The following is a 15,266-nucleotide window of genomic DNA, read 5'->3' as shown; positions in this document are numbered from 1 at the left end:
AACGATATTTATGTCTTCGCATTTATTTGGCCGAAACTTCCTTCCTTAAGGGTGAAATTATCACCCCACCTCGCTTATACTATATATAAAAGCCCGACAACGCGTTAATGGCAGTGTAACCGACAATATCTTAAGATTATCGAAAGGTATGCAAAGCGCCGGTGGCGGCGACGGCCGCAAATTGAGGTGATTAAAAATATTGCCTAGATATCCGCAGGATCGATATATCCAATTAGCCAAACGGCCAGTTATCTAATAATCTTGATTTGGAGAATTAGGAGGCCTCAGAAATTACACAAGAGCGTTTTGAATCTTCCTTAAATTAACGCTTTATTCATTTTCATATATCAGGCAATTATACAAAGACCAGGATATTTTCTCTCCTCCTTCTACGTCGGATTTTTTTCATGAAATTCGTTACCTCACGTAACGTCCGAAAGGTAAGATGTAACCGTGGGTGGCATTCTACTCCATAATGAAGCTAATCCTTCGAGCTGAGCTACGTGCCTTGCCGTGTCGAATTAGGGTATTTACCCAAATTCCGGTTCTCCCATGATTAGAATCAACAAACTCGATAAGGAGAGCCGAGGCGTTTCTGCCCACCATGCAAATTAACGTATACGGATCAGTCTTATTGTTAGCTGCAATGCTATAATTATTCTGTCGTGTTATTCAAGAAAATCAAACCGCGAAAATTTGGTATAGAATTGTCAAAAAAAAATTAGATCAGAATCGCGGTGCGCAAAAGTAAGCCTGAAGCTGCGTACCTAACATGTCGCTTGAAACGGGGAGACTGTGAGCAGGTGGTTTAAGGATGGAAGCAAGGTAATTCAGTAAGCTTGGGCTGCTTTGACGCGATGTCATCCGATTATGCGTATACACCCACCCACCCACGTTTGTAATCACATTATTGTCCTCTGTTGCAGGTGTCGAATGAAACAATGGAAACGAGACCTGCCGCCAACCTCGGTGATTATAACGTTTCACAACGAGGCGCGTTCTACCCTTCTCAGAACGGTAGTCAGGTGAGTTGTGTTTAAATATAAAGTGTGTCAACTGCAAGAACGGCGCCGCAACAACGGGTGCAAAACTTTAATCGCGGGTTAAACTCAAAGGCGCAACGTCAGTCATGGCAGATGTGCAATCGGCGAATATAGGTTCAGAACCAGTTTGTAGAAAAGTTTGAAATCTGGCGGGCGGCGACTGTCGTCCGTGAAACGCCTTACCGATGGAATTTTCTAATCACCATTCCTTCGCTTCTCGTTCCTCTCGTTTCCTGTTTGCAGCCGCCGCGTTTTCCGCACCTCTCACCGCACCCCGTACCCGCCACCTTTCGTTCGCACCCTTCGGATTCTGCAGATATATAAACCAGACTCGGAGAGCCGATGATCGCTGAACGGCCACAAAGACGGCATAAATCAGAGATTTTTCATAACCTGGCGAATTAATTAAGACATTTTTCTTTCCCGCGCCGCGAGCTTCTCGAATATAATATTAATTCTTGCAATTTTTACCCACCGTCCCACGAATTCTTTCTCCCACTGGCATGCTATTTTTTATACACATACATATACATATACCTATAGCTACTCGAACAAGAGATTTTGATACCCTCTCTTCGAATATAGATATGTCAGCCCGCTCCATAATCAGAATCGATATTTATTTTTTTCATCGTTTCAGTGTGCTCAACAGAAGCCCCGAGCATCTGATCAAGGAGATCATTTTGGTCGACGACTTTAGTGACCATCGTAAGTATGATGGATTTATAGAATCCAAGAGGATCTCCTAAATTATACATTTTGGTTTTTCCGATATTGTTTTAACATTGAGCGAGGCCGGCGAGTATAACGGAATATTAGCAGTATCGTGAATTCTTAACAATGTCACATTTGCTCATCAAGAGACTGATCCGTGAAAAGATACAGCATCGTTGTGAAATGAATAATTTTCGTCAAGACATTAACAAAAAAAAAAGTAATTCGACGTTTTGATTATGCCTTCTCGTTATTTCTGTTGTTAATCCTAAGATTCGTAAAATCAATTCTAACCAGAAATGACCTTGGTGTAACGTATACTCTTCAGCTGAGGACGGTGAGGAATTGTCAAGGATCCACAAAGTGCGGGTTATCAGAAACGAGAAGCGAGAGGGTCTTATGAGGTCGCGAGTCAGAGGGGCGGATGCTGCGACAGCCAGCGTTCTCACTTTCCTCGACTCTCATTGCGAGTGCAATGCTGATTGGCTCGAACCCCTCCTCGAAAGGGTCGCCGAAGACCCGACGAGGGTCGTTTGCCCCGTCATCGACGTCATCAGTATGGATACCTTCCAGTATATCGGTAAGCGCGATACTTTGCCTTATAGCACAATGCCTATAAGTGTAGAATAATTGCGTGACATTAATGGTAATGATGATGACTTTTTGCTTCGCGTATAATCAATAGTTTAACACATAATTGGTCAATCAAGATTTTTCCGCCCATTATTGACCTCTAAAAATATTAAAATTTGAGCTCAGGGGATGTTTCCTACCGGATACCTGACAAATCTGTGACTCGGTATAATTTTGAATATCGAATGGCAGAAGGTGATGTTGTTGAAATTGATAGGGGCATCGGCCGATCTGAGAGGTGGATTCGATTGGAGTCTGGTATTCAAGTGGGAATACTTGAGTCAAGTGGAGCGTCAAGCGAGGCAGAAGGATCCGACCTCGTCTATCCGGACGCCGATGATCGCCGGAGGACTATTTGTCATCAACAAAGCGTACTTTGAAACTCTGGGAAAATACGACACCCAAATGGACGTATGGGGCGGAGAAAATCTTGGTGAGTTGGTGCAGTCGTCTGCCTTGTACATTATATCCTGTGCAATCCCTTTTTTCCATGCATGGACTTACAAATGCATAAAAGTTTATCCATTTCACGTAAGGTGGACAATTTGATTCTTTACTCGATCACCGTTTGCGTCTCTTGCTTCAGAAATATCGTTCCGCGTGTGGCAGTGCGGTGGCAGCTTGGAAATCATACCGTGTTCAAGAGTTGGCCACGTATTTCGGAAACGACATCCGTACTCCTTCCCTGGAGGAAGCGGGAACGTATTCGCAAGGAACACCCGTCGCGCAGCTGAAGTATGGATGGACGATTACAAACAATACTATTACAACGCCGTTCCACTAGCGAGGAATATACCCTACGGAAAGTGAGTTGTTGTGGTACAATTTTTTTCGATACTCTTATTCCGAGTCAGTCGCCTATACTGGTAAAATCGGAAAGTCAATCTATCCGGCAGTTCCTAAAAAAGCCGAGAAGCTAATAATAAGTACGAGAAATCTGAAGACGAAAGCCATCTAGCGGTGGAGAATATTTCACTCTGTGGACATCCCGTATTTAATTATAAAAATAGTTTTGTTTCTTGTTATAGTTTTCACTTCATATAAAGTTAATATTACAAAATAAACGTACGAGAACCAGCACGGAGTTTTCGTACCTGGATATCGGTGTAATTCAACGCAAACGATCAGCTGATTGTTATCTTCGACGCCATATTGCTTAACCACGCTCATATTATGTTTCACATAAATGACAAAAAGTTTTTTTCCTGATCTAAAAAACCTGGCGTTGTAAAATTAGGTGCAAAATGCAGCTGGATTCATCTAATTAAATATTACAGCATTCAAGATCGGTTGGACCTAAAACACAAGCTTCACTGCAAACCGTTCAGTTGGTACCTCAAGAACGTTTATCCAGAGCTTACAATACCCACCAGTGAAGGCGGACCAGGAGGTTCTTTGAAACAAGGATCGACGTGCATGGACAGTATGGGGCATCTCCTTGACGGAAACGTGGGTCTCTATCCCTGTCACGACACTGGTGGCAATCAGGTAATTTTTTTTTTCCACCCACCTAACCGCCGATTAACCAATGATTAACAATTTGTTATTCCATCTGATACCCCTTTTTCTGCTCGTTTGAATGATGACGGTCATCTCTTTTAGGAATGGGGCTTAACGAAGGATGGTTTAATAAAGCACCATGACCTCTGCCTGACGTTACCGGCATACGCTAAAGGAACAACACTCTTGATGCAAATATGTGACGGAAGTGAGAATCAGAAATGGCGTCACTTGGAGGGTGGCCTGATACGTCACACACGAATACCAGTCTGCGTAGATTCCAGGCATCACGCGCAGCGAGGTATAACTGCAGAAAAGTGCGACTCGCGTGCAGAGACACAAAGATGGCATCTCTACAATCACAATCATTAGCCTGGACTGGAGCTCTAATTAATTCATTATAGTTTACTATTTTAAGGTATAAGACGAAATGATAATGTGTGCGTCCGATAATGAAATTATCAACTCCCGTATAATACATATGGCACTAAAGAATTATTATAACACGCTGAAGGGCTTGCAGTTATTATTTTATTTTCTCACTGGTAAAAACGGAGTGACGTGAAAACTGCTGTTGAATGTAATACAAGTTACCTGCCGTAGTAGTTCTCCTTCTTTAAACCAAACTTCAACTCTTAAATGGAGTGTCTTAAAATACTCAAGCTAAATTAGGTGTAATAACTTTCATTTGAAGGAAGCGAATAATTTTTATAAATATGAATAAAAATATTAAGCAATTTGATCATATTTTATAAGCGAATAGACATTTTATATTCGCAAGGTAAACTGCCTTTTTAGAAAAATCAATTTATTGTCTAGCAAACATCTCTTTTGCAGCAACAATATTATTTCAATGTGATAAGGAGAATGTAGATGTAACCAGTTCTCTATTCAAGCTGATGAGCTACAGAGTTCATCTTGACTATATACGAAAAATAATTGTTTAAATCTTCACCCAATGTACTATTTATACAAAAAAAATTATAACGGGAAAAGTAAAATTATTTACATTCCAAAAATAACGGTTAGAGTTTATTGAAGAACTCAGCTACGGTCCGACCTCTCGATAGTTCCGGGCGGGTATGAAATCGGAAGAGTTTTTCTATGAATCGGTGTTCCCCCAATATCTATCCACCTTCGCGCTCGCCGGCGAGACTTTTGCACCTAACTCTCAATAGTTCCGATTGCTCTTTTGCTTCGGAATATGAATGAAAAAAAGATTTTACTGACTAAACTACCGAGAAGTAGGTATACGAAATCGGAGCTTGCAGCTTATCTTCTGAGAAGTGGAGGAAATAGTTCGCGGATAAAACTTGGGAAGCGGAACTATTGACAGAGGTACTATCGAGAGGTCAGACTGTATTGTATAATTGTTACGACAAATGATTTTAGTGTAACTTTCTGTGTTAAGGCTAGAATCACTAATGGATAATGCATAAGAGTATTTTGCCCAGATACAATCTCAATTTTGATTATACCAAATCAAAAGTGATTTAGTTTAAAGCCGCGATATTTGCTATTCAATTTTAGTCTAATATTTACGTTGTATCGTCGGTTCTTTGGCCGTTAATTACTAATATCTGTGACTCTCTTATAGGTGAATAAATGATGATATCAAAAAAATACCGGGAAAACTGTTGGACTCAACGCGTAAGAGATGTACGCGTATATATAATAGCAGCTTAAAATGATTAAAGTATTAGCCATTGATACATTTAATACGAGAGACGATTTTTTAGAAAATGTTTTTCACGAAAACGGGTAACAGAAAAACTATGTTGTATTCGATCTGAAGAAACTTATACCCCCATTCAATAATTTCATTATTAATTTTGAAATATGATCAATGTTGCTGAGAGTGCCAAAACGAAGTTTAAGATGAAAGAACAAAACTTGAATAAAAAGTAAATAACTGCCGTCAAGTTACGAATTGGGTATTTAGAATCAGAAAATTACAATCGATTTACCGATAAACATTGAAAAATACGAACGTAATAGCGAAAAGGGAAGTATAAAGAAAATACAATCTTCGAAACGATTGGAGTATCAAAGATGTAAATATATTTCATGATATTATTAATATAACTATTATAATGGATTGCTTAATTATAATAAGATTATAATTTTTGAACTGTGATTACATTGCGAGTTCAGAAGTGCGTCACGATAATATCTGCGTCAGATAGGTGTCGTGATGTATCCTTGTTAAGGATTCGTGAACAATTATTTTGTATCTCATGATTTTCCAAATCTAAACAGTCAACGAGCAATTGAATTGTACCCGTTGTAAGACCAACGATAAGTATGCCAAAATCTAGCGTTGGTTGATTTCGAATAGTTGGTTGAAAAAAGTTTTTGTAAAAATCTAAATATCGTCTGCGTTTAGGGAAAAAAAATTTATCTGTCAAGTACAAGGTGGACGTAAATTGAAATTTTTATTCAATTTAACCACGCCTAGTAATCAAAATTTGTAAATGTTGTTGTCCGTCAATATCACAATTTACTTATTGATCACAAATGTTTATTTAAATTGAAATTTTTCTCTTCGTTTAAATTAGTACAGGCGATGTACTGTATTTTGACTTGGTTGTGCAAATGGGTATAGGTAATTATGATAAAACAATTATGATATTTAGTCGATAAGAGAATCAGCAACAGCAATATGAGACGATACAAACTAAGTATTCTTTTGTAATAACTCCTAGCTTGTTCCTTGCTGTTACGTATTAACAGCAGTGCTGGTATAAGTGTACGTAAGCTTTTGCATCATGAACCTATCACTTCTGCATTAGATTGTCATTAAACTGATGGAAAATACAGTCGGGATACCAATCATGTCAAAAAATTTTACGATAAGATTGGTTCAAGCACGTAGGATATAAGAAATTTATTAAATATAACATATTATAACATAATACAATATTAGGCACTTTTTGGCGAGCACTGGTATAGCAACCAAAGTGTACCAAAAGGTACCAAACGCGTTTTCTACACTTGAGTCTTCTTCCCAATATTTCGCGCCTTTAACTACGAACAAAACGAACCAGAGCGTTTTAGTGTGCCGTTATACTTGACCAGAGTTAAGCTCCGCCCATACCAGAAGCAACGACGATTTATACCACTGGTTTATACCACTGTATTCGCCGAAAAATGCCTTTTATACTTGCGTTATAGTAGGTAAGACGTTATAGTAGGTAAGACGGTATCGATCTTCAATCCGTTTCTGATGTCCCCGGTAATTAAAATGAAGGCTTTCGTTAAATCTGGTCGTTTTCGTCTGCGAATATACTGCAGACTACACAATAAACTTACTAAGTTATACGTATAATGAATATCATAAATACGTACTGTAAATAATAGTTATATTATTATTAATTATCTAAATATAAATGATATAAAAACGTCGTACTTCCGCAATTTTAGGCTGTAAGATAAAATGTGACATAAATTAATTGATTAATCAGTTACATAGGAAGTTAACAGTCAATGATAATGTGTATGTAACCAGTCCATTTAAATAGACCCACCACTTGATTTCTGTGAATAACGAATATGGATGGATTATAAATGAAGAATAACACCTGTACGAGTAAAATGACACAATGACAGAGAAATGGTCGAAGTAGTAATAAAAAAAGGAACAAAAAAAAAAACGAGCGACGATACTTAGAGATTGACAATAATGAAAAAAATTTGGCGTACTTCAAATGAACTTTGTATAACAAAAAAAAAAAAAACTTTTTAAACCTACGTACTCATCAAATTGTCGGGATTATCATTCAATTATAAAGTTCTACCGGCTAAAAAATCATACGCTAGTGTTTCATGTATTCCACACTTTGTATTGTATAATAATGAAATGAATGTAAATTAAGATGAAACAAAGTGAACAAAAAAAAGTATGCTAAACGATTATAGGAGAAACTTTTTTTAATAAAAACAAGGATTTTTTTCCAAAAACTTTACGTTAATTTATTTACAAAATTTTTTTAATACAACCCGGCTTAATCTTATAAAAAATAAACGTACCACAAGTTGTAAGTTTAGTATGATAAAAGTATATACACAGTTTAGGAAGGAGCAGCGCTACGTTTTTTAAAACCTTTTTTAACTTTTCTCTTAAACTCCTCGATGTTGATATCTCCTTTCTTGCTAACATTTTTCGTTGCAACATTTTCCTCAGGAGCAACAAAGGCCTGAGCTCTTCTTTCGACTCTCTTTTTGGCAGCCTCCTCATGCCTGGTCTCCTGTTCCTTACGTTTCTTAGCCTGTTTCTGTTCCTCTTTAAGGAAGAATTCTCCAGATGCCAACTGTTTATCGATTTTACTTTCTTGCTGCGGCGGAGGAAACGGTGTGTATTCCTTCTTAGCCTTTTTATTCTTTGGCTGTTTTCTTTTGCTAACATTTTTGCTGTTAAACTTTGGTAAAAATCTCTCCCAATTTTCGTTTTTCAGCTTAGGATCCTTGGCCAGTTCTCGCTTTATCATCAATGCCTTGATATTGTAAATCGGATGCACGTTCTTCATTGTATCTTCGCAGATTCGTCGCACCTGCTGCAGTCCCTTGTAGGGCCCAAGAGCAGCTACGGTTTGCCCTTGAACCAAAACATAGCACTTAGTTAACAGCTCGATTGACTTCAGTGTGCAGCCGTTGGGTCCGATTAGCCGCTGTCTTCGTTTGACAAACTTCTCCTTGTTTCTGACCAAGGACGATATTTTAATAATATCAGCACCGATGTCGTCCTGTAGAACTTTGACTGCCTGTTCGTATGGCACAGACCTAGACATCAGTTTAATCATGTCCCGGGCCTTGATAATTATGTAGGGATCCCAAGTTGTTCGTGTCGTCTTCACCGTCATGCTACCTTCAATCAGATCTAATTCAGCCTTGATACCCTGTTCCTGTAACGACTTCTGCACCAGCGGCCAACACTGTTTCAAATATTTTTCTCTGTACTTTGGAAACAACGTTGCGAACGAACTTTCCTCTAGTAAACGGTGTGGGTTGTGTTCCGGCTTGAATGCAGGAACCTTGAGGTCCCACGCATTGTCTACAGGGTCTGTATTTACTGGCTGGTCATCCTCCTTTTCAGAATCACTCATTTTCTTAAATTTATTTATTTATTTATATCGCAATGTCTTCGGAACCAGTTCGCACGTGGGTTTAGGCTACACGCTTTCAGGTTATGTTGATGAAATTTCAGTGGCAGCAGAGAGTAGAGTGAGTGACGGTGAGTGAGCAGTCAACGATTTGACCGAAGGTTCGTGAACTTCAGAATATCGAATAGCAGCGCTCTACTGCAAGTCCGCCATCTTGCATCCGACACAATATCGACATATCGATAAGTCAAGTTTTATTTATACTAATGAGCGTTTACAATTTCAGATTTGACCTAACGGCCGTTGTATCGACAGTTGTGATATTTTTATTCTTAGTTATCTATATTTATATATTCACTTTCAACATGATGAGGAAAAATCGATGCCGCCAACCTGCGGCATCCAATTTGAAAATTAGTCGCAGAGTCTACCCTCTAGAAAACTACTTGAAGTAATTTAGCCATGCTCGTAAAGTCACAAATGACAGCTGATTGTGATCATTCTAGTCGTGTGAAGGTTAACTTTCAACTACTAACCTAGTGCTCAAGCTTAAGCCTACTAACCAAAAGTAAAATAATGTGTGATCACGGTATTGTAAGTCAGTAATTATTGAAGAATTGACGTTGTGTTTGAGCGTGGCAAGCAATGGCCGATAAAAGTTCGCTATTTCAACTGAGCGACAATATCGCAGGATTGTCTGACGACTCAAAACCATCTGGTGATACTGGGCTCGGGCGTTACTTCAGCAATACGACTCACACGATATTCGATGAAATTGTCCCACCGGAAAAACAAGACATGCTGGAACAACCTTCGGCATCTGCGAGTCCTCGCCCAGTATTTGACTCCTTCTTGACAGACCCGTCAAACAGCTTCCTTGAAAACAGTTTGTCAGATGCTGCGGAACAAGTCTCCGACCATGTCACGGCCAGCGACATTCATAGAGATGCTTGGATCCCCTCGGATCAAACCAAAAAAGTATTAGCTTCGATAGCAACGTCGACGCCTGGAAGTAATTTTCCTGATAGAGAAAATCTGACGATGCCCGGACTGACGTTGCAGGGAGATTTGACCGATACGACTAAGGAGGCTGCGATTCACTTTCTGGGAGAAGAAGAAAACATTCATCGCAACGTTCTCACAGCTTCTGATGTAACGCAGGACGAACGTGGTCTGAGGAATTTGATTCAGACAGGATGTTACCGAGCGGCGATTAATCTTACTGGCAGACTGCTAGCAATTTATGGACAGGGATATGGGAAGATTAATCATCCCAGCAAACACACTCCACACTCTCTCCAATTGTGGTTTACAAGACTCGCACTTTTGGCAAAATTGAAGCACGTCGAAGTTCTTGAAAACGAGTCTAAGCCCTTTGGGAATTTAGATAAGCCTGATATGTTTTTCACATTTTATCCAGAACTTTATGGAACCAGACCTGGATCCATGGCCTGTTTTGCCTTCAGGCTGCTTCTAGCTGAGATACCTGCCTATTGCAACAAACCGAGAGTCGCTCTGGACAACCTGCATAAGGTTTTATCTACTGTAAAACAAATTATAAAAAACTTGAAAAAGGGATTCGGGGAGGATGGAGGACGCCTCAAATTCACACCGACGGAAAGAGATGACGCAATCAGATTATGGGTCGGCAGAGAGTCTAGAGTACTAATTTCCGTTGTCAACTGTGCTTTGACTCTAAAGAACTACATTTTAGCCGTTGATATTTTGGAGAGCTTGAGTGAAGGCACAGATTGGAATCCAGAGCAGAGGCAAATACTAAAATCAGCAATTAGTAGGGTTCTACTTTTACTCGGCGACGTATCAGCAGCAGAGAAGCAGTTCGCTGATGGCAGAGAAAGCTTTCAAAATCCCTCAAACTCCAAGGAATTAACAGACAGAGGCCTGATGGCTGTAGCTCAAAACGCATTTCAAGAAGCCTACAATTGTTTTAAAAAAGCCTCAGTCCTAGAACCGTCCAATATTATGCTAGTAAATAATATGGCTGTATGCTTACTTTACAATGGGCAACTTCAGGCTGCTGTACATTTATTAGAAAGTGCACTAGTCAGAAACCCAACTAAAGGACTACAGGAAGCGTTGTTGCTGAATATTTGTACCTTGTATGAATTACACACGACTCATAGTACACAGCCCAAATTACATTTATTGAGACAATTAAATCGATACAAAGGAGATGCCATTGCGGTGCAATGTTTAAAACTATCGCTTTAGAAGTTGCTAATTTAATAATTCTTGATTACGTTAGAGTAAGACCCTGTAATTGAACAACCTTATTCAGTTTTTCTATTTATTGTTAATATTTTAATTAATGATTACTTGAAGTTTATTGTAGAAATTGTTATGGAAAATCAGTGCAATGCCGTTATCACTGTGTCAATGTTACCCGATTGGAAGTTATATTCAAACATTAAATTTGAGTACAAAAATCTACCTAGCATTATTCATAAATTAATGGACAAGGAGTATTATTACTTTGAAAAGCATCAAATTATCATCCAAACCCACGATATCTTCACCATTAAAACATTTTTTTTTTAGATTTTGGATACTAACATTCCGTATATGTTTTGTGTGACTTCGAACCACACTACAAAAGGACTACGATACCCACAACGGTTGTTACCTTCAAGTTTTTGGGTGCTTTGTCGTAATCTTGGTTTATATTTTCAAGTTTAATGAGTAAGATACATGCATTGTTTTGCTGCAATCTGTACGACAAAAGGGAACCGTATTTATATGTATATTTCACTTATTGTATAATGCTTTGATTACAATAGAATCATTCTTTCATGGTGAAATGTTTTGTGGCCCTGAAAAGGGCCGATGGTTGTTGAAGAAGCCGCTCACTTAGAGCTGGTGTATTTGGTAACAGCCTTGGTTCCTTCAGAAACAGCGTGCTTGGCAAGTTCACCAGGCAGAAGAAGCCTCACCGCAGTTTGGATCTCCCGAGACGTGATGGTAGATCGTTTGTTGTAATGAGCAAGACGTGAAGATTCAGCAGCAATGCGTTCAAAAATGTCGTTGACGAAGCTGTTCATGATGCTCATTGCCTTGCTGGAAATACCAGTGTCTGGGTGAACCTGCTTCAAGACTTTGTAGATGTAGATTGCGTAACTCTCCTTCCTCCTGCGCTTCTTCTTCTTATCTCCCTTCGTAATATTCTTCTGGGCCTTACCGGCCTTCTTGGCTGCTTTTCCGCTAGTCTTCGGAGGCATCGTGCGTCAAAAAAGTAGCAAAATCCTTGGATGACGATTCTATGCTGGTCGGTGGCGTTGTATGAACGGACACGCTTCTGCATCATATATATACCGTAGGGCGCCACAAAGCCCGGACCAATCAGAGGCGAGCACGCAACACTCGACACTCCGGTTCGGCCGCAGCGCGAAGCTCGGCGAGTATAAATTCGTTGCTCCGTCCAAATGACAACATTCTGGCTTCGTCTGCCGGCGTGATAGCATCGTAGATTGATCGTGACTGTCAGCGCAACCAATATCGTCATGTCTGGTCGCGGTAAAGGAGGCAAAGTTAAGGGAAAGGCAAAGTCTCGTTCGAGTCGAGCTGGACTCCAGTTTCCTGTTGGTCGTATTCATCGACTTTTGCGTAAGGGCAATTACGCCGAACGTGTTGGCGCTGGGGCACCCGTTTATCTCGCTGCCGTTATGGAGTACTTGGCCGCTGAAGTGTTGGAGTTGGCGGGAAACGCTGCTCGTGATAACAAGAAGACCAGAATTATCCCTCGTCATCTTCAGTTAGCCATTCGCAATGACGAAGAATTGAACAAACTGCTCTCTGGAGTAACCATTGCCCAAGGTGGAGTCCTACCTAATATTCAGGCCGTACTTTTGCCCAAGAAAACCGAAAAGAAAGCATAAATCATCTGTTGCATAAGGAAAACCATAATCGGCCCTTTTCAGGGCCACCAAATTACTCTCGCACAGAGCCCGAATGTCATCAATACCGACAATAATCGATTACTCTTATTAATAATTAACTAAATTCGCCATTGGTCGAAAAATTCTTGCTGCATAAATTTTCTTTTAAAACTGCGGAGGTTGTATTCCTTTTGTTCCTTCACTATTGAATACTTTGAATGAAATGTAATTTGGAACGGGATTACCCTATCGGTCATCTTGAAACAAAATCAAAAAATTCAATAGTTTAACAATAATGGGTCTCAAAAAGATGAAAGGGGATGTGATTTCCAATATGTATAAATGTTAGAGTTAATAAAAGAACAATTTTATAATTTAATTTTTCATTAAATATCTGGGTTAATCAATGAGGGTTTGGAATTGATGTATCTATAAAACTAAATCTGATTTGTTTTTTTATCACTGCTTCTAATATTGAGAATTAATATCTGAAAAAAACGTTTAGCTTCAAGCAAAAACGAAACAAGCGCTTGATGACTTGGAGCTGTCTGGCTATTTACTATTCCGGTACCATAAAATAAATTATGTACGACATAATTTGACTCCGCGGAGCGTTCAACGTTCACAAACCACACAGCATCTATAAAATTCAGACTATACACTCTTTCCTCAACACTGAACTAACTTCCCCTTTGCGTTGCCTAGTAACTGCTTCTCGTCAATACAATCGAAGTAGCCGCATCACGCGTTAGCCTCAAATATGGGTAAGGCAGGCCTCATTGTCAGTAGGAAGCGAGAGAGGCTTGTTCATTCGGACAGTCATCGTCTGCCATGACAAGCTACACAGCCAACCACAGTACGCCAAAATAGAACTACTTTTCACCCGCGTATGAGCCACATATTACGCTGCGTTAATAAAGGTGTGAGGCTGCCCCAAATATGTATAGCATAAAGTTCCCACGCTGAGCCACTGCATTCAGTTTCAAGCACATGGTTGCATAATTATTGATTTCATTCCTAATAAGAATCGCTGTGGGTATTAGGATCTTCTTATCGAACACGCCTCCAGTCTGAAAGAAAGTCGGCGATGCCAGCGTTTTGTAAAGTCTGACGTAATCGATAGCACATTTTCGCACAGTAAATTTAACATCTGAAAAAAACGACATATTTCCCTCCCAATTTGTGATGCGAAGTTATCAACGACCATCGGTGTTCGGTAGCATGCGACAAATCAGATATTACTACTCATTTCTAAATAGAAGTGTTTATTGAACTTAAAACCGCAGGCTGACGCAACTCCAAAGCAGTTGATACGATATAGTGTAAACGCAGCTGTAAGTCACAGGTAAAATATGTATACTTGGTCCTAAAAACATCATGGAATCCCTGTCGTTCACGCATGCGCAGGACGATGCAGGATCAATCGAGATACCATTACTACTGTACAGCTGCCGCAAAAGCTAAAGTATAATTTCTCACATCGGACAGTAGCGACCGATACATTATGTTGGTAATTGGAATCGAATGATAACGACCGAAGGGGATGAACGGCAGCTTGGCTGCAATTTTCAGCAAATATTTATCAAGAGGACCATCGTAAGTGACTATAAATGTTTGGTGTGAATCGAGTTAATCGTACAGAATGGCCCTCAATAGGAACATTGTACGACTGTTGCCAAGTAACAACACATGCGCCGACTAATATTGTAATACTGACGGACGCATGTTCAGAAGTTCGGGCATTCTTGAGACTGCTTCATAAAAATATGCTGTAGGACCGAAGGCAGTAGGGATATCGAGTAGCTTGTATGTGTTCATCGTTCTCATCGATCATTGTCGTGGCCCTGAAAAGGGCCGATTTTGTTTGTTGGTTGGGAACAGGCAGCGATGTGATTAACCTCCGAAGCCGTACAGAGTACGTCCTTGACGTTTCAAGGCGTAAACAACGTCCATGGCGGTTACGGTTTTCCTCTTAGCGTGCTCTGTGTAAGTGACGGCATCACGGATCACGTTTTCCAGAAACACTTTCAGAACTCCACGAGTCTCTTCGTAAATGAGTCCAGAAATACGTTTGACACCGCCACGACGAGCCAGACGACGGATTGCGGGCTTGGTAATTCCCTGGATATTGTCACGCAACACCTTCCTATGACGCTTAGCACCTCCTTTTCCCAACCCCTTTCCTCCCTTACCACGACCAGTCATGATAGTTACTGGCAACGAACTACGTGCAGACCCAATAGATTCTCAATCTCACCTCTAGAGAAGTGTGATACAACTATGCAGAGGGCCGTTCGTCGGATTGTTATATACCTTCGAAGAGTGCTCTCCCCTCTACCGTCACTCGGGCCAATCGCGCAGCTGCACGATGCTCTGCTAGCTGT

The 15,266-nt window shown here is 40.0% G+C and overlaps 6 protein-coding genes across 8 annotated transcripts in view; 3 read left to right on the top strand and 3 right to left on the bottom strand.

Annotated features, from left to right (window-relative positions):
- The window catches only part of Pgant2 (polypeptide N-acetylgalactosaminyltransferase 2), a 160,797-nt gene extending 153,151 nt beyond the window's left edge, over positions 1-7,646 (top strand). For all 3 annotated transcript variants that reach the window (XM_046616383.2, XM_046616384.2, XM_046616385.2), the window contains 7 exons: positions 927-1,025; positions 1,684-1,751; positions 2,086-2,337; positions 2,608-2,823; positions 2,977-3,196; positions 3,668-3,878; positions 3,993-7,646. In XM_046616383.2, the coding sequence (XP_046472339.1) occupies positions 927-1,025; positions 1,684-1,751; positions 2,086-2,337; positions 2,608-2,823; positions 2,977-3,196; positions 3,668-3,878; positions 3,993-4,262 (1,336 nt within the window). In that variant the 3' untranslated portion in view covers positions 4,263-7,646. The remainder of the gene's footprint in view (positions 1-926; positions 1,026-1,683; positions 1,752-2,085; positions 2,338-2,607; positions 2,824-2,976; positions 3,197-3,667; positions 3,879-3,992) is intronic.
- Positions 7,647-7,863: 217 nt separating this feature from the next.
- Positions 7,864-9,114, bottom strand: dbe (KRR1 small subunit processome component homolog dbe). The gene has a single exon (XM_046617275.2). It carries the CDS (start codon positions 8,990-8,992, stop codon positions 7,961-7,963), a length of 1,032 nt encoding a protein of 343 aa, XP_046473231.1. The 5' UTR covers positions 8,993-9,114; the 3' UTR covers positions 7,864-7,960.
- Positions 9,115-9,405: 291 nt separating this feature from the next.
- On the top strand, positions 9,406-11,221 carry LOC124213907 (trafficking protein particle complex subunit 12). Its single transcript, XM_046615678.2, has one exon. It carries the CDS (start codon positions 9,635-9,637, stop codon positions 11,219-11,221), a length of 1,587 nt encoding a protein of 528 aa, XP_046471634.1. The 5' UTR covers positions 9,406-9,634.
- LOC124213911 (histone H2B) lies at positions 11,134-12,308 on the bottom strand. Its single transcript, XM_046615683.1, has one exon. The coding sequence runs from the start codon at positions 12,223-12,225 to the stop codon at positions 11,854-11,856; it is 372 nt and encodes a 123-aa protein (XP_046471639.1). The 5' UTR covers positions 12,226-12,308; the 3' UTR covers positions 11,134-11,853.
- Positions 12,309-12,456: 148 nt separating this feature from the next.
- On the top strand, positions 12,457-13,217 carry LOC124213910 (histone H2A). The gene has a single exon (XM_046615681.2). It carries the CDS (start codon positions 12,508-12,510, stop codon positions 12,880-12,882), a length of 375 nt encoding a protein of 124 aa, XP_046471637.1. The 5' UTR covers positions 12,457-12,507; the 3' UTR covers positions 12,883-13,217.
- Positions 13,218-14,228: 1,011 nt separating this feature from the next.
- Positions 14,229-15,148, bottom strand: LOC124213912 (histone H4). The gene has a single exon (XM_046615684.2). The coding sequence runs from the start codon at positions 15,085-15,087 to the stop codon at positions 14,776-14,778; it is 312 nt and encodes a 103-aa protein (XP_046471640.1). The 5' UTR covers positions 15,088-15,148; the 3' UTR covers positions 14,229-14,775.
- Between the last annotated feature and the right edge of the window lie 118 nt (positions 15,149-15,266).

This window comes from Neodiprion pinetum, chromosome 3 (assembly GCF_021155775.2).
Source record: "Neodiprion pinetum isolate iyNeoPine1 chromosome 3, iyNeoPine1.2, whole genome shotgun sequence".
In the NCBI taxonomy this organism is placed as follows: Eukaryota; Metazoa; Arthropoda; class Insecta; order Hymenoptera; family Diprionidae; genus Neodiprion; species Neodiprion pinetum.
This window is presented reverse-complemented; position numbering and strand designations above follow the sequence as displayed.

Bases quoted from the DNA above. Each gene is read 5' to 3' on its own strand.
- dbe (XM_046617275.2), bottom strand. From the start codon at position 8,992: ATGAGTGATTCTGAAAAGGAGGATGACCAGCCAGTAAATACAGACCCT.
- LOC124213912 (XM_046615684.2), bottom strand. From the start codon at position 15,087: ATGACTGGTCGTGGTAAGGGAGGAAAGGGGTTGGGAAAAGGAGGTGCT.
- LOC124213911 (XM_046615683.1), bottom strand. From the start codon at position 12,225: ATGCCTCCGAAGACTAGCGGAAAAGCAGCCAAGAAGGCCGGTAAGGCC.
- LOC124213907 (XM_046615678.2), top strand. From the start codon at position 9,635: ATGGCCGATAAAAGTTCGCTATTTCAACTGAGCGACAATATCGCAGGA.
- LOC124213910 (XM_046615681.2), top strand. From the start codon at position 12,508: ATGTCTGGTCGCGGTAAAGGAGGCAAAGTTAAGGGAAAGGCAAAGTCT.